We start from the raw sequence: 25,338 nt of genomic DNA, 5'->3' as shown, positions 1-25,338 counted from the left end.
ATATATATATATATATATAAATATATATATAAATAATATATATATATATTTTTTATACCAGGCATTGAATCTAGGGGTGCTTAACTACTGAGCCACTTCCCCATTCTGTTAATTTTTTTTTCTGACACAGGGTTCTACTAAGTTGCCCAAGGCCTTGCTAAGTTGTTGAGGCTAGCTTTGAACTTTCAATCCTCCTGCCTCACCTTCCCAGCCACTAGAATTACAGGTGTGTGCCACTATATCTGGCAGCAGAGCTAAACATTGAGCTTGTCTGCTTGCCTGTTTGCTCCTTGATACCTCTGGACATCATTATATTGGCAAGAAGTTGAAAAACAGTTGGCTTTGGGAAATGATAGTGGCCATATTATATTGTTTGCATGTATGAGTATGTAACAACAAATCCCACCAATATATACAAATATAAGGCACCAATAAAAAATATGAAAAAAAAAAAACCCGTAGTTGGCTTTGGGGCAGTTAGGTACCATGTATCCCATTCCTAAAGGACACATTCTCCAGACAAAAGCAATTATATCTCTGAGCCCTTATCACAGGCCCTCCTTGCATCATCATGGAACATACTCAGTAAGGGTAGGTTATACAGTTTCCTGCTCTCATTTTTATCTGTGAGTTCCTACCCTACTCATGCTTCTTGTGTTTTGCTGGCAAGTTCTGAAGCCTTTTTCATTTTTGGAAATTCCTGTATCACTATACAGAAGTTTCAGTGTTACTGTTAAAATGGCTCATAAGAGATTGCATGATTGGCAGCTCTGAGAAAGGAGTATTTTTGAATTGAAATGATCAATAATAAGCATATTCCTATAAATATTTTGAGGGGTTTAGGGCATAGCTCAGTTGTAGAGTTTTTCTTTAACATGTATGAGGACCTTGGTTTGATCCCCAGCACGTATCCCATGCGCACACACACACACACACACATACACACACACACAAAAAAATCTAGATAATTTTTTTTCAATGTAACCATCTTTTTTTTGTTTTAGTGAAAGCATTCTGTCCAACATCTCATTAAATTGGCTTTATACATTTTTAAAAAATAAATGACAGCAGAATGCAATACAATTCATATCATAGATAAATTATAAATACCTTTTCTCCCATATTCTAATACTTCTGTAATCAGACATCTTAACGTACCTTGGTGTTTCAGAGCAGAGACCCGGGAGCCAGACTACTTGAGTTCAAGTCTCAGTTATTTGTGTTTAGGTTTATTATTTAAATTCTATGCCTCAGTTTACTCATGTAAGATGGGGGTGATAATGATTTACACTTTATGGGGTGGTGGTGAGAATCAAATAAATTATTTTGTATAAAATGTTTAGGTATATCATAGTAAGAAATGTGTTTTCTGTTACTATCAATATTGTTAAAGTCCATGTATAGGTTTATTGTACTCTACTATTGTTTCATCTTAACCCCGAAAAGCTGATTTTTTTTTTTTTTGTGGTGCTGGGGATCAAACCCAAGGCTTCACACATGCTAGGCAAGTGCTTTACCACTGAGCGCCTCCCTCCCCCAGCTCCTTAAAAGAAGGTAGTTTTTAATTTGCAGCCAATACTGCAAACCTCTAGTTTCTTCAGTTCTACCAACCACCTGCTGCTTGGCCCCACATTTGTGCTGTGGTCAAAGCACCTGCCGCTGTGTACCCCTCGGCCGCCCACACTGATTTTTCTGGTTGCTGTAATAAAAGGTACAGAGTACACCGACAGGAAACCATCAGGCTTTGTTCTTTTCTTCCTAATTTGGCAGAAGAGAAATGGGACAAACCAGGGCCCTTTATAGGCAAGGTTTGTTTTAGGGTTTAAATTTAACTTCGTGTTCTAAGTCTGGGCTGGTAATAAATCTCTCTCTCTTTTTTTTTTTGGTGGTGCTGGGGATTGAGCCCAGGGCCTCTCTCATGCTAGGCAAACACTACTGAGCTACACCCCAACCCCAATAATCTTGACTGTATGAAGCTAGAACCCACAGAGAATTTTGTTTGAAAACATGATTTTAATATAAAATCTTTTTTCATTGCAGGGCGATGTTCCTTTGAGGATTTTCAAGAGAGTTGTGCTACAAAATAGCAAAAGGTAATGGGGTGTGCTGGGGCTGTATTACAGCTCAGTGGTCCAATGCTAGCTTCACAGGTGTGAGGCCCTGGGTTCGATCCTCAGCACCACATGAAAATAAATAAATAAAATAAAGATATTGTGTCCATTTACAACTAAAAAAATTAAAAAAGAAAAAAGAAAGAAAAGAAAAGGTAATGGGATGTTCTGGGGGCAAAGTTCTCCATCAGAACCCACCAGGGCATTATTCGTTAGACTGTAAACAAAAGTCACTCATCGAATAGCTGTGGGTTTCTTCCTGTCTTTAGTGTTCACTTGTGGCTGTAACTTCACATGAGAGTTGGGTGGAGGTTTTCTGCCTTGTTTCAGATATATTTTTCCCTGGTGTCTTAGCTGGCTTTCACAAACTGTGGCACAGTGGAAAGCTTGGTGGACCTCAATCCGGCGGCTCCACCCAGTTGAGTTCTCTTCAGATTAAGCAAAGTCTGACTAATACATTCTTTGGAGATGCTCTGACCATTTTCATTATGAGAACTAAATGGCCTTTCCCAGATGACATTACTGTAATTGACTTTACACTCAACTTCAGTAAATATTCTTACATACTATACAACACTCGGCCAAAGTTCAGCATATATATCTGTCTGGAGTTTCAATAGCCTTTTCTTAGTTGAACACAACAGCATACTAGTAAATAATACAAAGATGATCTAAAACTTTATCCTCTCTAATTTGTTCAATTTATGATTCTTTATAGAACTAGTCAATTCTAGCCCCATCCGAGGACATGTTTAATTATCAGTTCTCAGAAAGAATATCCTCATGATGAATTTCTCCAACAGGATGTCTATGGATTCATTTACCTTTAGGGTTTCAGAAGTGATAGGTAGACAGTTATTACTCTCCATATTCTGGAAGGTGGAAGAAATTGTGAAAATGTGTTCAGCCTGCTTTACATATCTAGCCAGAGCCAGGTGCAGTGGTGCATGCCTATAATCCCAGTGACTGAGGAGGCTGAACCAGGACTGTAAGTTTGAGGCCAACCTGGGCAATTTAGTAAGATCCTTTCTCAAAGTAAAAAATAAAAGGGTCTGAGGATATAGATCAGGGGGTAGAGTACCCCTGGGTTCAATCCCCAGTAGAATGGGGGTGGAGGGCATGGACACAGATCTAGCATTATACCTAGTCCTGTGCTGCAGTGCCTCTAACCTCTTTAAGTCACATCAAAGACTTTGTTTCCTAAAGAACAATTAATTTTAAGATTAAATCTTCCTATGGAGGCACACATACTTATGAGTTATCGTTTTCTTTATCTAAAGCTGGCATTTCCATCTCTATCTAAAATCACCTTCCTTTTTGAAGAAATGTCAGCCAAGACAAAGAGTGATTTCCCTAAATCTCACCTAGGGTAAGGGTGCCCTGGCAGCCAAAGGAAACCAAAAGCCCACAGAAAGATTTGACCCACAAGTGTATTTTGTTAGGTCTTTGTTGTTGTTGTTGTTGGTGGTGGTTGTCAACATTTAGAATTCAGGCAGTTTCACATAAAAGAACTGATTCCTGGCACCTTTTGAAAAATGTAAAGATTCATTGAGACTTGGCCCACGTAGCCACAGTCACGTAGAGCCAGGTAAAAGCTGTCTTCTTGGATGGGTTGGGTGGGCCTCAGTTTTGTAGTATCTGATCTCCTGAATGTGATCTGTCTGACCCTATAGGCTTTTGAATTGTCCTGTCCTGTTCCCTATAGTCATTGTCTCATTCTGTTTTTTAATTTTATTTATTTTTTATTTTTTAGTTGTAGTTGGACACAATACCTTTGTTTTACTTATTTATTTTTATGTGGTGCTGAGGATCGAACCCAGGGTCTCACACGTGCTAGGCGAGCACTCTACAACTGAGCCACAACCCCAGCCCTCCTTCTATTTTAATGCCAGGTATCCTATAGCTTTCCAGAAAGGCTCAAGGCTCAGGCTGGGGTGATCAGTGATTACTTGGTTACCAAAAGGAAGAGAATTGGCTCCATCAAGGCCCACGTGCTGTTCCCAGCCCCACCCAGGCCTTCTGGGGACGGGAGTTAATGCCAGGGTGGATCTTATGTCTGTATTTGCTAAGCTGGCACCACTCCATCTGTGTACTCAGCCCAAAAGTCAGAACCAAAGTTTCCTCATCCAGGGGGGTGGGGCATTTAAAAAAAAATGAAAGAAAGAAGCCAGTGACAGCTCTGGCCCATTTGAAGCCTTACAAGACCAGCTAGTGCCACAAAAGGATAAGCTTCCTGTTTACCAGTGGGCCTGAGACAAAGTGGTTGTACTTCCTGGCTGTGCTGGGGTTGGCACACAGGCCAGGTTCTGTCTGTCAGCATGGTGAGGCTGAATGCCCACTCTGTACTTGGCTGGGTGGGGATGGCAGGGCGCCCCCATGGCTGGGTTCTGGATGAGGGCCACCCTCGGGAGGGCACCCTCGGGAGGGCACTTAACTTTGGCTCCAGAACTGGCTCTGGCATTCAGAAGGAAGCCAAGGGGGGTGTGGGGGTGACCTTGCATCCTTGCTGGCTTCTCCTTTTAGCTCTCCCTTTTCCTGTGGGGCCCAATCCAGGCAGAGGCTCTTGGCACAGAACAGAATCTTATAATAAATTTGTATCTTTTGTTTTTAAGTCTCCAGGAAGCAGGATGCCCAAAGCCTCTGGGAAAAAAATGTTCCTTTACACCAGTGTGTTGAGGGCAGGGACCTATCCTCTTTTTTATTACCTTATACAAAATAAGTATCCAGGGAGCTGCCTGAGGCATGGCTTCCTAGTTCTGGTGGTCCTGCTCCTCTATCAAAGGAAATACTTGAGATGCTTTCGGGCCGATTAGAGAAAGGAGGAGAGGACAATTTTAGAAGCCAGTCCACCATTACATTGGCTAAAGCTTGCTTCTTATCCTATAATCCTCCTTTTTCCAGGAGCCACAGTACAAATAAAAGGACTAGGATTCATTTGCATAAGAAGCCTTGCAAAGTAAGATAGGCTTTCACTTCAGTGCACACACAGGGCATCCATCAAGATTTCTGAGATTATATAAAGAAAGAACAGAGAGAAGAGGAAGACCAGATGGTTCACAGGTGGGGAAAACTGTGGCTACTTCTCCAGTGTGGCCAGGCTGCTGGCCCTGCCATTCTCTGCTGTTGACTGAGTGGAGGAGGGGATCTTGAGTAAGATATGCTGGCAGGAGCAGGAAATAAAACAGAGTCCAGGATGGCAAAATCCCAACAGAGGCAAAATCCTGATAGATGCAGCTTCCAGCCTCACTGCATCCAAATTTGAATTTGTAAAGACAGGCCACAATTATCCTCAGCAGCCAAGACATTTAAGGTCATTTCAATGCTACTCGAGGCAAAGCAGTAGCATTTTTGTCCTGGACTGACTGTTTTGATGCTGCTTTATTCCTCCCAGCTTGGCTTCTCAATCTGACTCTGCAGCTTTTCACTTCTTTACAGGGCGTGAGTGTGTCACCAGCAGACAAGCACACAGGGCACAGTGTCTTCTCCACCCATTCTTTACCTGTCTGCAAAGTTGGTCAAGTCCCTGAGTCTGGAGGTGGCCTGAGATGAGCCCAGGAATGATTCAGACTGTAACATAACTTGGCCTCCTCTCCCCTCTGCCTAAAGAATGGGGGCAGGACTCAACAGGAATGGGTGCATTTTCCGGTCAGGTTTCAGCCTTCTGATGGGACAGTCTCTCCCCCTTAGGAAGCTGGAGTTGGCTAATGGAGCCCAGCTGGGTAGTGAGGTCTGGGCTCCTAGCTACCCTGGTTGAATCCCAGATCCAGCTCTTGACTAGCTGTGCAGCTTTACAGGGGAAACTTCCCTGGGCTTAGTTACATTCTCTGTGTAATGAAGAGCAATATCAGTATGAATAAAATGGTTGTGAGAAGTAATTGAGTTGTAGAACCTGTGAGTAGAGATATAGAGGATTATGAAAATATGAAATGTTGAGAACAGTTTCTCACCATAGGAATCACTCAGTAAAGACTAGCTGTCTGGGGCCAGGGTTGTGGCTCAGCGGCAGAGCGCTCGTCTAGCATGTGCGAGGCCCTGGGTTCGATCCTCAGCACCATATAAAAATAAATAAAATAAAGGTATTGTGTCCAAGTACACCTAAAAAATAAATATTAAAAAAAGACTAGTTTTCTGGATGAAGCCTCTGCTATTCCTTTTGCTAATATGGCTGGCGCCTTGGTCATGCTTGAAGCTCCATTCCTGGGAAGCAGAAGCAGGGGTATAATCTTTGGCCTCTCCATGCTCATGCCTCCTTCATTACTGTGGTTGAACTTATAGGAGGAAAGTTCTTTCTTGTTGCCAAACCAAACACCCTACTTAGGAAGCCTACAATTGCTCTCTTCCTTCTTTGCACTTTATCCCTTCAGGGAGATGCTTCTGAAGGTTCCCAGTAGCCTTCTGGCTAAGAAGGGTTCCTGAGTGTTAGAGCAGTTCTGCTTGAAATGTTGGCTCAAGTCTGTAAACTTGACAAATGAGCATTTCCATGCCATATCTTGGCCCAAGGTTTTTGTTGTGAATATTGTGGTCTACTTTATAGCTCATTTTAGTGGAAGCAGCAATATTTGGAAACCAGCTATTACAGATTTGGGACCCTGTTTTCCGGAACTGTGTCACTTTGAGCAAGTTACAGAATCATAGGACTTGAGAACTGAGAAGAAACTTAAAGAAGAGCTGATCAAACCCCTTAATTGAAGGGAAATGAGGCAGTGAATGAGGTGAGGGAGAGAAGAAGTCAAGGCATAGAAAGGTTCAGATGACCTTGCACATCTCTGTAAATATTGCCTTTTGAGTATGTAAAATGGACAGTTTAGAGTATATGGTCCCTAATTATTCTTCCATCTTCAAATTTCACATTTCCATTTCCATTCTATCAGTTGTATTATTTAACTTTCTACAGAGATATTCTGTCTGACCAAGTTTAAGAAAGAAAAAAATAACATCTGTCTTTCCTATCTAGAAGGTTTTTCCAGGGCTTCATTTTATCAAATGCCGTTGGAGCAGCTACACAGTCACCCTGAGGTACTGGAAGCTCTCTGAGCACTCCCCTCCATGTTCACTACCTCCAGCCCCCCAGCAAGCACAACTTTGTGGACATTACTGTTGCCTGGGTTAATAGGCTCTCTCTATGAACAGGTTAGGAAGAGGGAGAGGCGGGGTTAGGAAGAGGGAGAGGCGGGAACTGTGTCACCTGGAAAGAAGCTTATAAAGGAAGCTGGAGTTAAGGGTCTGGCATGGCAAAGTTCACTAAGTAAGATGGCCATTAGGCTTAGCACCTTAAAAAAAGTTTTTATTTTAAATATTGGATTTTAAATATTATATTTATGTAAAATATATTTTTGATTTATTGTGGACTAATTTATTTTCTACATTTTTTCTTCTTCTCTGGAAGAAGTGATGTGGTAGGGATATAGCAGGTGTGCTAACGGTGCCATCATAGACTGAAGGTAGAGAATGATCAGTAGTGGTTTTCCACAACTTTGGTTTTGAATTTAAACTATATCTATATTAGCCCTCATTCAGATGTAACCAGCTCTTTAACCTTTAAAGTTTATTTACATTGCTTCCATAATGCTTATCCATTCTTTTGATCTAAATCTTACTTTTTGTGTAGTTCAGCTTGGTAAAAACTCACTTGAAAATAAAATATATTTGTTCTTCTGTTTAACAAATACATTTGAGTTCATGCTCTGATCGGAGGAATGATTTTAACCTACATGGAGAAGCAGACATACAGACATGCAGACATGTGGAAGGCACTTGGGGAAGTCACAGGTTCACGTTCTAGAATAAGACAGGGTGAAAGAAACACTGCTGCTGAGATACAGGGCCGGAGTGGGAGCAGTTAGAGGACCTAGGGATTGTTGTGGAGGTTTTGAAAAGTGGAAAAAGAATGTCAGACAAGGAGCAGTGTGCATATGAAGGCATGTCATTGGTGTGTTGTATCAGTGTCCCCTTGCTATGAAGGCATGTGAAGAGCTGAAACATCATCAAGTAAGGTGTGCACACTTGATTTTGGCAGCAGAAACCTGTTAAGTATTCTGAGGATAAGAGTGAGATGATCTGACCTACTTTATGTTTTTTTTTTTTTTTTTTTTTTTTGTGGTGCTGAGGATTTTACCCAGGGCTAGGCAAGTGCTGTACCACTGAGCTAAATACCCATCCCTTTTTTTATTTGAGACAGGGTCTCACTAAAGTTGTGCATGTTGTTCTGGAACTTGTGATCCTCTTGTGTATACCTTCCAAGTAGCTGGGATTACAGGCAAGCACCACCATCCCCAGCTATTTGTATTGTTGTTTTTTGTGGTACAGGGGATTGAACCCAGGCTTACTTTATCATTTTACCACTGAGGTACACCACAGCCCATTTTTTATTTTGAGACAGGGTCTCTCTAACCTGCCCAGGCTGGCCTCAAACTTATGATCCTCCTGCTTTAGCCTCCCAAATTGTTAGGATTACAGACATGTACCATTGCAATGTTTTTTATTGTTTTTAATGGAAATAGCTTTAATGGAATGTTTTAACTACAAAAGAAACTCATACTACAGTGTTATGATAAAAGTAAAGTCATCCCTCAGTATCCACAGGGGATTGGCTCCATGACTTCCCTCTACACCCTGCCAAAATACCTAAATCTGCAGATGTTAAAGTTCATTAGATAAAATGGTGTGATATAGTTGACCAATAAACAACATAGAGGTTAGGGTCCCTATGCAGTCACAAATCCACATATAACTTTTGACACCCCCCAAAACTTTATTGCTGTTGCCTTTATCAATAACCTAGTCAATTTAACATATATTTTATATGTTGTATGTATTATATTTGGTGAAAATGCTCAAAACCTTGTGGTATCACTTTTTACTGAAATATGCAATTTACTGGACAGAGACCGTTCACATGGAGATGATTAGCATCATAGGGCATTTTAAGCAGATATTTGCAACATGAAGCTCACTGCAACAGCAAGAGGCAGTAGCCACAAAAATTATTACAGTAGTCTAGTACTATAGTTAATTTTATGCAGTTGATTTAATACTATGTCTTTACAACTGTTTACATTTCTCTGAACTGCAAATGGCACCATGTACAGGTCTGTTTGTATAAGTTTTGATAAATTTTAACTTTTGTGGGGAGTGCTGCTAGGGATCAAGCCAGGGCCATGTGCATGTTAGTAAGCATTTTACCACTCAGCTAAATCCCTAGCCCATAGATTCTAACTTTTTATAATATATCTGTGTATATTTTATGGTAGTAAATTATAAAAGACTATTTACATATATTTTATGCACTCATGACATGTTTTTCTTAATTTTTAAAAATATTTCTAAGCTACGGAGTTTATTAGCTTCTACAAGTTGTTTTAATTGTCAAAGATCTCTCCAAAATAATAGCCCAAATATGAGTGACCTCCACTGCACAAACATTTGTTGTTCAAGGATTAGCTGTATTTGGATATAAACTATGCACACCCTTTCATTTACTTTAAATTGTCAATAGATTACCTATAACTAGCACAATGTAAACAGTGTGTAAATAAATGTCATACTTATTGTTTAGGAAATAATGACAAAACTCTGTGTATTTAAAAAAATACCTTTATTTATTTTTATGTGGTGTAAGGATCAAACTCAGTGCCTCACACTTGCTAGGTAAGTGCTCTACCACTGAGTCACACCCCAGCCCAAGTCTGTTCATTTTTAAATTTTTTTTTGTAGTTGTAGATGGACACAACATCTTTATTTTATTTTATGTGGTGCTGAGGATCAAACCTAGCGCCCCGTACATGCCAGGAGAGCACGTTACAGCTTGAGCCACATCTCCAGCTTAAGTCTGTGCATTTTTAAAAATATTTTTGATCCTCTGTTGGTTGAATTCCCAGATGCAGACCCTGTGGATGTCCAACAGTTCTTTTTCCTTAAAGCCTGTTCTTTATGGTCCAGGCCAAAATTTGCTGGTAATAAATAGTTTCTCTATTTAACAGTGGATTTCATTTTTATCTTATTTCTTCCCTATTTTAGTATAGAAATTTTCAAACATTCAGAAAAGATAGAACTTATACTGTGAACACCCAATAGCTGCTATTTGTAGTCCACATTTAGCGTTTTGCTCTACTTGTTTATCCCAAGCCTATTCACTTAGCTGTATTTTTGTTTATGAATTCATCTTATTATTTTGATGTATAAAAACATTTTTTTTTTTTTTGCCAAATGAAAGGTCTGCCATTGACCTCACCAAAACATGTAAAGAGGGCAGAACATTTGGAAAAACAGTTGGATTCTCCAGATGGGCTGTTAGAAAACAACTTGATTCTGCAGCTAATCATTGGATTTTATAGACCTGGCTCTAGGAAGCCCTGTTTTGATAGTTTTGAGATGATAACGATGTCTCAAATTGCATTTCTCCTCTCTGACAATTTACACCCACTGTTGAAAATTCCTGTTTTTGGATCCAAGTCAGAGGGCCATCTCTACACCAGATCACCCAGAGTTGCCCTCTTTCAAAGGTGTTATGGGAAAGTGGTAGGATGTTGGGGAGTAGAGAATCTCCTGATGGAAAACAAAACAAAAAACAAACAAACAAACAAAAAAAACCACAACAAAAAAACCAACGCTGATTCATTTGTCGCTAAATGATGGCAGTAATAAGAATTAGTTTTCAAAGCTGGAAGCTGAAAGCTTCGTGGCTGGGCAGCGAGTCCGTGCTTTGGCTTTTAGCTCAGTCCAGACAATTTATCCAATACAATCTACTGAATTGTCCTCTCTTCCTGCTGCTGAATTTGAAACACTTGATAGTTATAGTGGTTTAGTCTACAATAATTTGATGCTGTATTCCAGCTTCTAACTCTGCTGCCTCAGTCATTACAAGCGAATAAAGGCATGGAGTCCTAATCCAAAATTATTCATCACATTCTCAGCATAAGCCCTCCACCCAGTTAATTGGCTTTTCTTGTCTGGTTGCCAATAGCTACATCCACTCACTTCCCCCACGGGAAGCCTCTCTCAGAGATGTTTGCTGTTTAGCCAGGATGTGTTTTAATTCCTGAGGACAAAAGGAACAGGCAGCCCTAAGGCAGCCCCCACCTACCTCACCCTGGGCTCATTGACCTCTGAGCCTGGGATTAGTGGAGGAGCTGGCTGGATTCCAGGCCAGGAATTGAAGGTTGATGTGAATTAGGAAATGGGAAATAAGCTGCTCCCTCTCCTTCCTGATGCCCCTTCCATTCACCTGTCAGTCAGTGATCCATAAACCTGCCTTGATTAAATGAGAGCCCAGTGCAGAATGTTAAAACATGATGTTAACACAGCACTGATGTAAAATTATGTTTTAAAAATGCTGACATTCTTCTTCTTTTTTAAATCATGTTCTTTTATTTTTTTAGTTGTAGTTGGACACAATATCTCTGTTTTACTTATTTATTTTTACGTAGTGCTGAGGATCGAACCCAGGGCCTCGCCTGTGCTAGGCAAGTGCTCTACCACTGAGCCATAATCCCAGCCCAAGACATTCTTCTTCTTTTTTTTTTTTTTAATTTTTATTGTTGGTTGTTCAAAACATTACATAGTTCTTGATATATCATATTTCACACTTTGATTCAAGTGGGTTATGAACTCCCATTTTTACCCCATATACAGATTGCAGAATTACATCAGTTACACATCCATTGATTTACATATTGCCATACTAGTGTCTGTTGTGTTCTGCTGCCTTTCCTATCCTCTACTTCTCCATTACTTTTGGACTACGTATTTTGCTTCTGATTTGTAGATTAAAGAGACAATCCTTTTGGCTTTTTAGGTGGCAACTTCAGGAGGTTGTCTTGGAGCCCAAGGATGGGCAGAAGATTCCTGTGTTCGTGGTCAGAGAGAAGATACAGTAAAAAAATGGAGTAAAAATAATTAGAATGACAGCATTCTTCAAGTTTGGCCTCTCTCATCTCCACCATGTGCTCACCAGGAATGACAGCCATCTGCGTGCAGACACTCCTGTGAGCCAGTTCTCTTGGCTCTAGGTGTGGGCATATGGTAATGTGGGTATAATTCTAATTTGACCACAAACAAATGCTATTGTGGTTTTTAAACTAAATCAAAATATTTTTATTATAAGTTTATAAGGTAATTTATTTAAGTGGTCTGTATTTATATAAAAGCAAAGCATAAGATAAAAGGAATGAGTATTAATAATAAAATGTTGATCTCTGTTGGTTCTCATTTCTTTTCCTCTCCCCACCCCTTCCCCCTAATTTTTAGCTCCATCAATAAAAAGGCTAAGGTTTACTAGCATTAAAGAAGCTTTTAAAGTTTTGGCATTAGACTGCTGAGAAAAGACCAGGTACTTTTGTTTTGGTCATTCTACCCTGAATTCATGTTAGTAGTTATGTAGCTTGTGGGCATTCTCAAAATCATTTTGGAAATTTGTGTTTGCTTTTTTTTTTTTCCTTCTTGTTTTTATTTCAGTTCCCGACTGTGTGTCTGATTAAAGATTTGCAAAATTGCTTTAATACCAAAACATCCCAAAAGTTTGAAAGCTTATGTATGTACATAAATATGTATAAAATTATTGTGGAAAAGTGAGTTTAAAGCTAGTAGGTCCTTAACCTTCTGCTTTCCAAGCCATTTAACCACATATTAGAGCATTGTATTCTTAGCTAGTATTAGTTGTACAAGAAACGATATTGTGAAGCTTTAAAAGATTTTCCTTCTGAGAATCAGAATTTACAAAAACAGAAGTTATGGTATGTTTGCTTTGAAAAGGCCCATTTAACCTTCTTAGTATTATGAGGCATAATATAATTGTAATTGTCTACAGTGAGGGATATTCATAAGATCTTTCTTGCATTCTTAATATTCTTTGGAGAAAAAACTTGTCAGGGGAAAAAAAAAAACATGCCAGTAGAGTATGAGATGTTTAATCATTCTACTCTAGAGTTTGTGCCTTAAAAATACACTTAATGTTCTTTGTTTATACAGTGAAAAATCATTCTGTTTCCCTGAGAGCAAGTGTGTTCATTGCTAAGTATTACAACCTCCAAAGTCTTTTAAAATAATAGCTCACTGTACACAGATTTTGGTGCCCCTTTATTCTTTAACAATTACATACTATTGTGTATATGTCAGATTATGTATTGCTTCAGATCTGACACTTCTTTGACAACTTTTACTTCCTTTCTGTGTATGTTAGGGTTTTTTGTTTCATTGCTACGGCCAAAGCATAGTAAAATGGGGTGGGCCTGAAGTAAAAGCAAGTGACAGTTTTTGTTTGTGTACAATTTGACTCAATGAAGAGGCTTTTTAATCCAAATGACAGGAAATAGTGAAAAACTACTATTTCTACTTGAGAGTTACCATCTTTGGCTTTTATTTTTGGTAATTTTTTGGTGCTGGGAATTGATCTCAGGGACCTGCATATACTAGGCAAGTGCTCTTTAAGCTATACCCTGGCCTTTTTAATATTTTAAATTTTGAGACAGTGTTTCACTGAGTTGCTCAGGCTGGCTCAAACTTTCAATCCTCCTGCCTCAGCCTCCAAAGTACCTGGAATTACTTGTGTGCACCACCACGCCCCACCAGGTATTTTTTCAAGTTCACTTCCATTTATGTATATAGCATCTTTGTGGGTAATTCTGAACAGGCTGAAACTTGGTCATTGTAGTAGACATTGTCTTTCCTGTTCTTTAAGGATAGAAATGATGTGTGTTATACTTCCTGTATATCCTGTAATCACTGTGACTCAGTCTTGACTCCCATTAACTACGTGGATGATGTCTTGGATAATGCATATTGTCATTAGAGGAGAAGGTGACTTTTTGCCATGAGCCCAGTTGGAACAAGTGCCCCTAGCACATCCCATTAAAAAGAGCCCAGACTGGAGAAAGAGCTTTCGAGAACTGTCAGAATTATAGATGTGTGGAACAGTGTCCCAATTGGCCTTGAACTCTTATAGGTTTTGATAAGCAGACACGATGGAGAGTGCCTTCCGCTGGGAAAAACAGCAAGAACAAAAACGCCCAAGGAGGGCTGGGGATGTGGCTCAAGTGGTAGCATGCTTGCCTGGCATGCGATCCTCAGCACCACATAAAAATAAAGATATTGTGTCCACCTAAAGCTAAAAAATAAATATTAAAAAAACCACAAAAACACACACACACACACACACAAAAACCACCCACGGAGGCAGGCAGGAGCTATGTCTCAGAAGAAAGACTTCCAGTTTGGCCAGTGTTTAGGTTAGCTGTAGATAAAGTAAAAGAAAAGGCTGGGAAGGTAGGTTGGCCATAATGTGAATGCCAGTGTTAACATTTGAATGTAGTTTGTGTCTGTCAGAGATTTTGGAGTAAGTATTATATTAACTGTTAATGAAGATTTCAGAGACTGAAATGTGCTGAATGTGTACTAACAGGACCTGTAGAACTCAGATAACTATCACAAATTTCATTGTCATTTGTTTCCATTTTCTAGAATTAGTTGGCTTTCGCCTCCAAATATTAGGTGAATATTAGTGAATATTCTCTATTCACTAACCCAGGGACTTGATAATACCTTAAGACAGGGTTTTATTATGCCCAGTTTTGGTAAAGTTATATACCAAAGATGAAGCTGAACTAAATTACTTATATGGGAAACAGCCAGAACTTGATGCATGGTGTCCTTTGCTATGGGAAAGGTAAGGAAAATACTCAAGCAGCAGTGCTCCAGGGGACTTTGAGGAAGCAAGCAGCTCTGGAAGTGGCCTTAGGCCATTGGACTACTTGTTTTCAGTTTGGTTTATCTATATGAAAAATATGAATAAACATTAACAAATCGCCTGCCTTACAGGTGAGGCAATGTTTGCTTGTTGGATGCCCAGGCAAAAGCTGCTGTTTACACAGGAGGCTCATAGACTTGGTAGGGTGGGGGATTTCAGGGGGCAGAGGCTGATAGGAAAACCTCCAGGCTACTCCCACAGGAAGATTCTTGCCTCTTTAGTAAGCTGCTCCGTTCAGGCATGTCCTTTGGCCAACTTTAGCACAGTTGCTCAGTAGAAAGTACTGTCTGGAATGTGTGCGGAGAAACTCACATTTTACCAGCCAGGGTAGGAAAGTGGCAAGTGACAAATATTAAAAACATACTCCTAAGACACATGTTGGGTGGAGGTCAGTGAAATTTCGCTTTTCAGGAGAAGGTATTTTTCATTCCTAAATTCCTTCATTTTTTCCCCTCTTCTTTCCAGGAGAAATTTTCCAAAGGGACTTTTTTTTTTTTTTTTTCTTTTTAAAAGGAAAATATTTTAATTTAGATGTAGTATAATATCAAAAGGCTTTTATTATTATTCAACAATAAGCCATCAAGATACTTTTTTTGGAGGGGGTGTACTGGGGATTTAAGTCAGGGGCACTACCTCCCCAGCCCTGTTTTGTATTTTATTTACAGACAGGGTGTCACTGAGTTGCTTAGTGTCTCGCTTTTGCTGGTCCTCCTGCCTCAGCCTCCTGAGCTGCTGGGATTACAGGCATGCCACTGGGCCTGGCAAAATACTTAACATTAGTTACTATGTGTCAATTACCTTGCAGTCTTACTTTTATGTCCAAGTTATTTTTACCAAGTGAGAAACTATATAAACAGAGTGATTTCCCCTATGAAAGTTGATGGAAGAATTCTAAATAAAATATTAAAGCCCAATGACATATAAGTGGTACACTGTATTGTTTTTCACAGAATATTCTGGTTCTTCTTCTTTGCATTGCTCATTCCTGTGGAGGATTATACATCCCTGCCTTGTTGAACTTATAGGTGTGACATGTAATTTGTTCTGTGAGTAGAAGTGACATGATTTCTAAGCAAAAGTTAAGGGAGAACCCTTGGTTCATAATATCATCTTTTCCTTCTTCCTTAATAGGTAATGTTTCAGATGGCAGCTACTCAAAGGCCTTGAGTTCTGGAACAGCTGACCCACTGTATGACATGTAGCATGAACAAGAAATAAATGCTTGTAAGCTCCTAAGGTTAGGGGCTATTTGTTACCACACCTCAATCTAGGCCACCCTGGGTGTTAACAGGGACTAAGTGTTGTTTATTCCAGGAATGCAAGGGTAGTTCAATATTAGTAGATCCATTAATATAATTCTTCAGAGTAATAGAGCTTAGAAGGGAAATTGCTGGTTTTTTTTAGATACTAAAAGACATTTGATAAAAATTAAGTATATTAAAAATAATCAGAGGAGAATGGATAATTCCTTATGAGTATGATAATTCCTTATGAGTATGTATGGATAATTCCTTATGAGTATGTCTGATCTCTTACAAAGCCACATGTATTAAATTATAGGGGTCTACCCTGATGACCTCATCTAATCCTAATCAATCTGCAAAACTGCCAGGAGCAACAGGGGTACAAACCTGTGTTCCTAGCTACTCTAGAAGTGGAGGTGGGAGGACTGTTTGAGCTCAAGAGTTTGAGAGCAGTCTGGGTAGCATAGTTAGAAACTGTCTCAACCAAAAAAATAAAAAACTTGCATAAAAATGCAAAAACATTCTCTTGAAAGGCAAAAAAGCAGAACTGTACAAATGGAAAGATGTATCATGTTCTCAGTAAGATTTTTCATCTTAAGTATATGTCAGTTCTCCCCAAGTTAAATTTAATGTGGTATCAATAAAAATATTAAATTTTTCAAGTTAGACAAGCTAATTATGAACTTACTTTATAAACATGAGTAAACAAAGGAAGACAGAATCCCTGCAAAGAAAAAAAGAGAGAGTCAATCTTACCAAAATTAAAACAAAATACTGAGCTGGGCACCATGGCGAACATCTGTAATCCCAGCTACTTAGAAGGCTAAAGGAGGAGGATCCCAAGTTCAAGGCCAGTCTGGACAACTCAGTAAGACCCTGGGCTGGGGATACAGCTGAGTGGTTAAGTGCCCCTGGGTTCAATCCCCAGTACCTTGCAGGGGAAAAAAAAAAAAAAATCTCTATGCCAGAGACAGATTTGAATTCATTATGCAAACTCTAAAAGAATTTCAAATGAATCAAAGACCTAAATGTAAATGGATTATATGCCTAGACTTAATGGCTGATGTGCACCTCCACCTCCAGAGTAGCTAGGAACACAGGTTTGTACCCCTGCTGCTCCTGGTGGTTTTGCAGATTGATTAGGATTAGATGAGGTCATCAGGGTGGACCCTATAATTTAATGCCAGTGGCTTTGTAAGAGACCAGACTGTAATATATACCTAGACTTTAATGGCTGAGCATCTCTAATCTGGAAATCTAAAATGAAACCATATAAGTACTAGCAGAAAAGAAAGTATGGATAAATTCTTTTGTAATCTGGAAATGAAAAAAAACTCCAGACCATGATTCAATGTTTAGAATAAGGATATTCTAATATATTCTAATATTCTAATAAGTGGTGGCTCGCACGGGGAGTGACTGAGGGTAAGTGAACTGCTCGCCCCTGAGGGCAGGGCGAGAGGATGGGTAGCCATTTTAAGATTCTTCTTTTGTTATTTTGTTTCACTTTTGTTTTAACTTGCCTGTCCCTGGAGATGTGTAAGATGGAAGAAAAACCGCTCACATCTGAGGAACAGATAGGGAGAAAGGACGGATGGACATTTCAGGAGGCTATTATAATGATTTTGTGTTGTTCCAATTNGAGGCTTGTGGAAAGCCGGTGGTGGCAGTTGAGGTTCTGAGGATTTTTCCTGAGAGGCTGTTTTGTTTGGCGTGTGTGGTTCTAAAAATAAAGTTAGTTTCTTTTGACAAGTGGCTCCTGATTGTGCCCAGCCAGACTGCGGCATTTGGTTAAATAAAAAATTTCTGCAAGTATGATAGTAACAAAAGCAAAAAAAAAAAAAAAAGATAAATTATGGGAAATATTATCAATTTAAATAAAATATTCCTAATTTGCAAAGACCTTCCAAAAATTGAGAAAAATAGCAATCCAAAAGGAAAATGGGCAAAAGACATGAATAAATTTACAGAAAAATGACCACAACTCCAGCATACTAAGAAGATACTCAACTTTGCATAAAGGAGATACCAGTTTTCTTCTGGAACTTGGCAGCAATATCTAAAATTTGACAACCTGTTTTCTTGGTAGACTGTGATAAAACAGATATCCTAAAATTGTTGGTGGTAACAAAAAAATGGTAAATCTGTGGAAGGGAATTTGACAGTATCTAGAAGTATTTCCAAGTGCACTACCTACCTAGCAATCTCACATGTAGGATTCCTTCCTAGAGATGTGCAGGCCGAAATATAAAATTCCATTTGTGCAAGATAATTCAATATAGTATTATGTGTAATAGCAAAAATCTGGGGGAAAAAAACCACTGAACATTTATTTCTACAATATCCAGTGGTGAAGAAGTGGTCAAATAAACTTTGTTACGTCCAAATAATTGAGGGGAATCTATACTTCTGAAAAGGGATTAGAAATATACTTTACTGCTAGGGACATATAGGTTCTAGATTACTTGTCCAATATGCTTGGGATCAGAAATGTTTCAGATTTTGGAATAAATGTCTAGACTTTAATGGCTGAGCATCTCTAATCTGGAAATCCAAAATGCTACAAAATACAACTTTTGAACATATATCAACACTCAAAAAGCTTTTGATTTTTGACTCAGAGATGCTCAATACATACATGTACACACACACGCACACACACACACACATTTTAATTGGTTCTTTTTAGTTTGTCAGTGAATGGATGGATCTGGAGACTATCAATCTATATTTTTAAGTGAAGGGCAATGTGATTAGTAGGCAAACTTTCTCTCTTTTTTAAAAAAAGGAGTTGTGTGTTGGCTTCTACTTGCAAAAAGAAAAAAGGGAAGTATAAAATCAAAAGTAGTTAGGGAAGAAAACAGAGGGAGTTGTATGGAATAGGGATGTTGAACTAGACCTTCCTGAAAATGTACTGTCTTATGGTCTTGACATTGGGACCGTGTTTACATAAGTTAAAAATGAACATTTCTAAAGTATTTGAAAAATTGAAACAAATGAGCCATATAGAGAAGAAATATTTCAAGTGACTGTGGAACTATTGACTCAACATGCTTGGTAGGATATATTCTATAAGCACAAACTCCAAGAAACCTTGAGCTACATTCATTTGTCCTGTGTTAGCAAATATACTTAATAGGTTCACAAATACACATACTTGAGACCTCTTCTTCCCACATTTGAATGATAACTCTCTTCTCTAACAATGGGAAACCTGGCTCTCATTATCCTAGGTATATGTCCTAGTCTGTTTAAGTATCATATATACAAAAGGGAGTTCCAGAATTGCTAACTGTAAAAGCAAAAAACTATTAGAGATCAAAGTTTCAAATGTTTTTAAAGGTAAAATTTACATCTAGCAAGATGCACAAATTTGAGTATAAACAATTCCATGTGTTTTTACAAATGCTTGCACCCATGTAACCCATACTCTATTAAGATATTGATCATTTCCCTTGGCCCAGAAAATTCCCTTAGGCTCCTTCCCAGTCAGTTCTCTGCTTCTGCTCCACCCCCAGAGGGAACCATACATTTTTTTTTTCACTGTAAATTCCTTTTCAGTGCTTGGAATTTGCCTTAAAGTATTCCACACATGAATCTAGAAGGCAATATTTTAAGTTTGAAGCTGGCCAATTGGGAGTTTATTTTACTCTTTTCTCACCTTTGTAAATTTCTGAAGCTTTCCATAAAAGCATTCTTTAAAAAAATGATAATTTTTCAGTGTTAATTTAGGGATAGTCTCAAATAATAGGCTACTAAAACTCTCTTTAAGATCCTCCATGAATTCTCAACATAGACCTATATTTTAATTAACAAGCATCAGGACATATTAGGCAAAACATCTCTTTTCCCAATATCCTAACATCTTTCTTATCCTGAGATTTTTCTTATAAACCAAAATTTTATTTAAATCCAGGAGGATACTGTGGTAAGAATTTACTTTAAGCACTTACTTTAATATGGTATTTATCCTAAAAATTCAAGAAAAGGTAGGGCTATAGCTCAGTGAGAGTGTTTGCCTAGCACATACAAGACCCTGGATTTGATCCCCAACATCTCTCTTTCTCTCTCTCTTTCACACCACACACACCAAGAAAATATGCTTGAGAAAGTAGTAAGATTTAAATAATAATTAACAACTCAAGTATTAAGCATTTAAAATATATAATTGATAATAAACTACTTGTTTCAATTTTACCACTAACCCTTTACCAAGCTGGGGGTAGATTAAATAGGATAGGCCTTTTTTTTCCTCCTATAATTTCAGATGGATGATTAAAATGAGAATAAGAAATAAGAGCATAATCAGGAAAGATACTTTTAAAAGAAAATGACTAAGAGAATTACTGTACATTTTAAATGATACTTAGGAATGACCTTAACTAGCCAGGTATGGATGCCTGTAATCCCAGCTATTTGGGAGGCTGAAACAGGAGGATCATAAGTTCAAAGTCAGTCTGAGCAACTTAGGCCCTGTTTCAAATAAAAATAAGAGCCCTTGCCTAGCAGGTATGAGGCCCTGAGTTTGATCCCCAATACCACACTAAGTGAACAACTGTCTTCACCAAAATATCATCTTTTCTTCTTACAGGTGAATTTTCCTCCTACTCTGTATATCTGTCTCCTAGCTACTTCTCTCTGCTGTAAAGTTTGCTAGCCTTTTCCAAGTGGTCTCCTTCTGGGCTTGACTCATTTCCTTCTGGTAAACAACTCAACTGAGAATTCATGTTCTGGAAGTGTGCTAAAAGGCTTGGTAAATGCATACCAGCCGCAGAAAGTTTGGAGTGGCTATCTGACATGTGAAAACTGTGATCTTGTCAAGAAACCCGGCATATTCATAAGACGTTTCCAATAGCCAGCAGGTAAATACTTTTCATCTAAACAAAAAAGAAAAGCTGGTGTATTTCCTAGTTTAAAATTGAAATTTGCTTTTTAAAAGCAGTTGTTCTCAAGCAGTTTCAAAAATGGAATTATTCTACCCCTAAGACAGCTTAGATGTAGGACTTGAATTTTAAATTGGAGAGAAACACAAACCAGTGATTGCAAAACACATCCTTAGTGGTTTGACTGAACTCAAAAAATAGTATTTATAAAGGTATATAAAAGGTATGTTTACAAAAGTATAAGTGCAAAGTTAGCCTCTTTATAGGACTTCATTTCCAAAAAATTCACTGTTCAAAACAAAGTACGATGAACAAGATGGAGTGGGAACACTTCTTCCTAATTCTTCCTTGTGCCTCAAAAATAAACACAAGATTATGTTGGAAAATGGAGAAAAAGCTGATGGGCTAGGAACCTCAGGACCCAAGGTATAATAATACAGCATTGAGTTCCCTGAGTTTTGTTTGTCTCCTATTTCCAGAATGGTGCTGGAGAAATACCAGCTCAGGAATGCCAAAAAGAGGACAATAAAAGCCACAACAAAAGCCAGTTTTCTCTAGCCAAAGGACCATGGAAGGGGCAACCTAGAAAGAATATTCAGATAGTAACCCAACACCATGGGAAGAAACCAGGACCCCAGCAACACACATCAGCAAAGCCAAGTGGAGGCCTAGACTTCCTTCCTTACCTGGCTGAAATGGGCCTCCTGGACTCTTGCTGGAGTGGTATCCCAGAAGGCCCAGAGAGGAGCCCAGACTCTTGCCAGCAGAGTCAATGTGCTCTAGCGGGAAGCAGCAAGGAAGCACACTTTGTGCCTAGAGGCTGAGTAAAGCCCAAACTTTTCCTGTCAGGCAGCAGTGAAGCGGTATCATAGCTCCATTTGTCCACTGACATGGTCTTAGAGGACATCTACTAAAATGAGTTTAATAAGATCCAGAGTCTTTGAACCCCCCCCCCCCCCAACCACCCCCCCATGGAAGAAAGCCCCTCTGCCACCTGTGCCTGCATCTGCCATTGCTCTTATTATACCATATGCATTGCTGGATGCCACTTGCTGTGTCCATTCCACTAGTCCCTTTGCTCCTAGGCTTGATGTCACCTGTGCTGGGCATAGACACTTCCTCCATGGATGCTAACTGAACATTACAGGGTGAAATGCTAACATTTGGCACTTAACAGAAGCAGAATTAACAAAATCCTAGAGTGCAAAAGGGTGGGTCTCATTTGCTTTTCAGTTCTCCAATAGTAAGGAAACTGAAAACAACTTTAATTGACTGGAGAAGAAAAGTGGGATCATTTCATTATTAACTGTATAGTTTAGAATAAAAGGAGGTCAAAGGAGTATTCACATTAAGAGGATAATGGCAACCTATAGCTATAACTTTTACTGAACAAAAATAAAGTCATACAGTGGCAAAAAACAAAACACAAAACCATAAAATCCAAATGCCCAGTAGGATGGAAAGTCATACTTTGATACCAAGAACAAGGCAAATCTCAACTTGAGTTAAGAGGAGACAACAAATGCCAATCCCAAAATGACACATAGATTACAGGTTTTTAGAACAGTCATTAAAAAAAAAAGTCTCGATGAGCAATTATGAACATTCTTGAAACAAATGGAAATTTAACAAATGAAAGAAAAAGAATAAAATGAAATGGTTCTGCAGTTTAGGAGAGGACAACAGTGAACCCAAAGACAAAAAAGAAATGACCCAATCTGGCTGGGGGTGTGGCCTAGTGGTAGAGCACAAGCTTAGCATGTGAGAGGCTCCGTTTAATCCCTAGCATCAAACAACAAAAACACCAACCCCTCAAAGATCTTGGAACATCATGGAAAGAGCAAAAATATGATAAATACAATAGATTTTCCTTCTCTAGCTTCTTAAACTGTTTGATGGTGGGAGCAAAATGTATTAACATTGCTTGATGTGGATCTCACTGCATATAGAGGATATATTTAATACAATTAGGTTATAAATGGGGGACAGACAAGGGACATAAGTTCTACATTTCACTCAAACTGGCAAAATGTTGACATTGACTGATCTTCAGAGCAATGACATAGTTCCCTAATTTGGTTGTGTTGGTGGGTACAGGAAGCTACATGTGATAAAATGCCATACACCCACATTACACTAATGTGTTTCCTGGTTTTGATATTGTATGGTAGTTGTGTGAGATGCATCTGTACTATCTATCTCTCAGTTATTATTTAAAAATTGAAACAGGACAAGGGTAGGACAAGAATGTGGCTTTAAAAGAGGTAGGGATGAGGTAATAATCTCCCCTTCCTGAATAATTCCCAGTTTTCTGAAGATTAAACATGCCTCTTCCCAGCCTCCAAAGTCTCTCGATTACTGAGCCCAGATTGATTTATGTTCTAGGTACACTTCTCTCACAATATAGCAGAAAACTTGTTATTTTTAATAATACAGATAACTAAAGAGATATTTATTTTCACAGAATTCATCCCAATATATTGAAACTAAGAATATTTTTATGTGAAAAGCTGAAATACTACTGTTAATATATTTGGTAAAAATAGCTTCTAATAAAATTCTCACTTAAGAATGTAATCAAAGTCATAAGAATATTCTGACATGCAAAATAAGCTATACCTCGAAGAATTGTGTTTACATTAATTTTATTTTTCCTCAGTACCGGGGATTGAAACCAGGAGCATTTTACCACTAAACCACATCCTTAGCCCTGATCTTTTTTTGAGACAGGGTCTTGCTACTCAGGTTGACCTTGAATTTATAATCCCAAATTTCTGGGATTACAGGTGTACACCATTTTACCTAGCCCATGTTGGTTTTAAATAGAAAATCTCTCCCCTATTGCGAATATATTTAGATTAGAAAAGGCTGAGTGTTGTCAAGCTTTTTTCTGTAAAGGGCCATATGGTAAAACATTCAAGCTTCATGGGCCATAAGATCTCTGTCAGCAACTACTCAACCCTGCAGTTTTAATGTGAAAGTATCTAGAGACAAATGTAAATGAAGAGGCGTGGCTGTGTTCCAATAAAACCTCATTTACCAAAGAGGCAACAGGGGCCACAGCTGCACTAGCCTAATCTTAGGTTACTTACTTATCCTCCACTTATTAAACAAAAAACAAAGTTAAATTAGATAAAAATAAATTTTAACATATATTGTGTTATGGACATTAAAATGGAGCCAAAGGAAGACTTCATAGAGGCAAAAGCCCTTGACTAGCAGTCAAGGTTTTGAAACCTTCAAGAATTCTGTCCTTTGTTTTGCCAGTTACTAGCTGTAAATCTTGGGCAGATCACACATTCCCTGAGATTCCATTATTTCATATGAAATTTGAAAAAATTTCAGGCAGGTAGTCTTTCCAGTCTAAAAATGAATTTCAATTCAGCTGACTTATTCCCACTGTTTCCATCAAAAGTTTCAAAAGAAAACTAATTTCTACCTAAACAATTTAAAATGGTTAAGTTCAATGAACTAAAAATAGGCATTGAAAGATTTGGAATATTACAATCAAACAAAAAAAAAAAAAGAAGGAAAAATATGAAGCATCAAAAAACAAAGGATCTAAAATAAACAAAACAATCTTGAGAAAGGAATTAGAAAGCCTATTTTACCTGAGATTTTAAAAGTTTTGACAAAAAGATGAACAACAAATTAATGGGACAGAAAAGTCAATTCACAGATATTTGGTCAAATGGTTTTATTAGTCAAAGACACTGAAACTATTTAATGAGGAAAGGAATATCTTTAAAAATGATGCTGGAAATGAACATTCATACAGAAAGGTACTTGACCCCTACCTTCCTATGGGTCAAAAAAAATCTATTCAAGGTGGATCGTGGTTCTAAACCAAAAAGCTAAAATAATAAAGTTCCTAAAATAATATTTTCATAACTTTGGGGAAGGTGATTATACAGAAAACATTAAATTGAAAATTGATAAACTTTTTTTCAACAACATTAAAGCCTCCTTCACACTGAAAGAGACTGTTAAGAAAATAAGCAAGCCACAGAGTGGGGTTGGGGGGGAATAAGCTTTGTAGCATGCTGAGGTGTAGCTCAGCGGTAGAGTGCTTGCCTATACTATAAGGCCCTGGGTTTGATCCCTAGCACTGAAAAAAAGAACTTATATGCAGAATGTATAAAGGAGTCTTATTAACCAATTAAAAAGGTGGGGAGGAATGGACAAAAGAATTATTTATAAGCACATGAAAAAAATGCTCATTAGTCATCAGGGAAATGCAAATTAAACCACCATGAGATACACCACATAACCAACCAGGAGAGTGGGTGGGATGAAAAAGATGGATAACAACAAACATCAGCAATTCTTTGTGCCACTCATACATTGTGTTGGTGGGAACA

General features: G+C 38.4%; 1 protein-coding gene across 1 annotated transcript in view; it reads left to right on the top strand.

Annotated features, from left to right (window-relative positions):
• LOC125611475 (cytochrome c oxidase assembly factor 1 homolog) overlaps positions 1 to 8,240 on the top strand; it is an 8,512-nt gene extending 272 nt beyond the window's left edge. Inside the window, 4 exon segments of the mRNA XM_048786312.1 lie at positions 1,651 to 1,711; positions 4,724 to 4,778; positions 7,008 to 7,139; positions 7,142 to 8,240. Coding sequence (XP_048642269.1) covers positions 1,651 to 1,711; positions 4,724 to 4,778; positions 7,008 to 7,139; positions 7,142 to 7,237 — 344 coding nt within the window. The 3' untranslated portion in view covers positions 7,238 to 8,240.
• The last annotated feature ends 17,098 nt before the right edge of the window (positions 8,241 to 25,338 follow it).

This window comes from Marmota marmota, unplaced genomic scaffold (assembly GCF_001458135.2).
Source record: "Marmota marmota marmota unplaced genomic scaffold, marMar, whole genome shotgun sequence".
Classification (NCBI taxonomy): Eukaryota; Metazoa; Chordata; class Mammalia; order Rodentia; family Sciuridae; genus Marmota; species Marmota marmota.
This window is presented reverse-complemented; position numbering and strand designations above follow the sequence as displayed.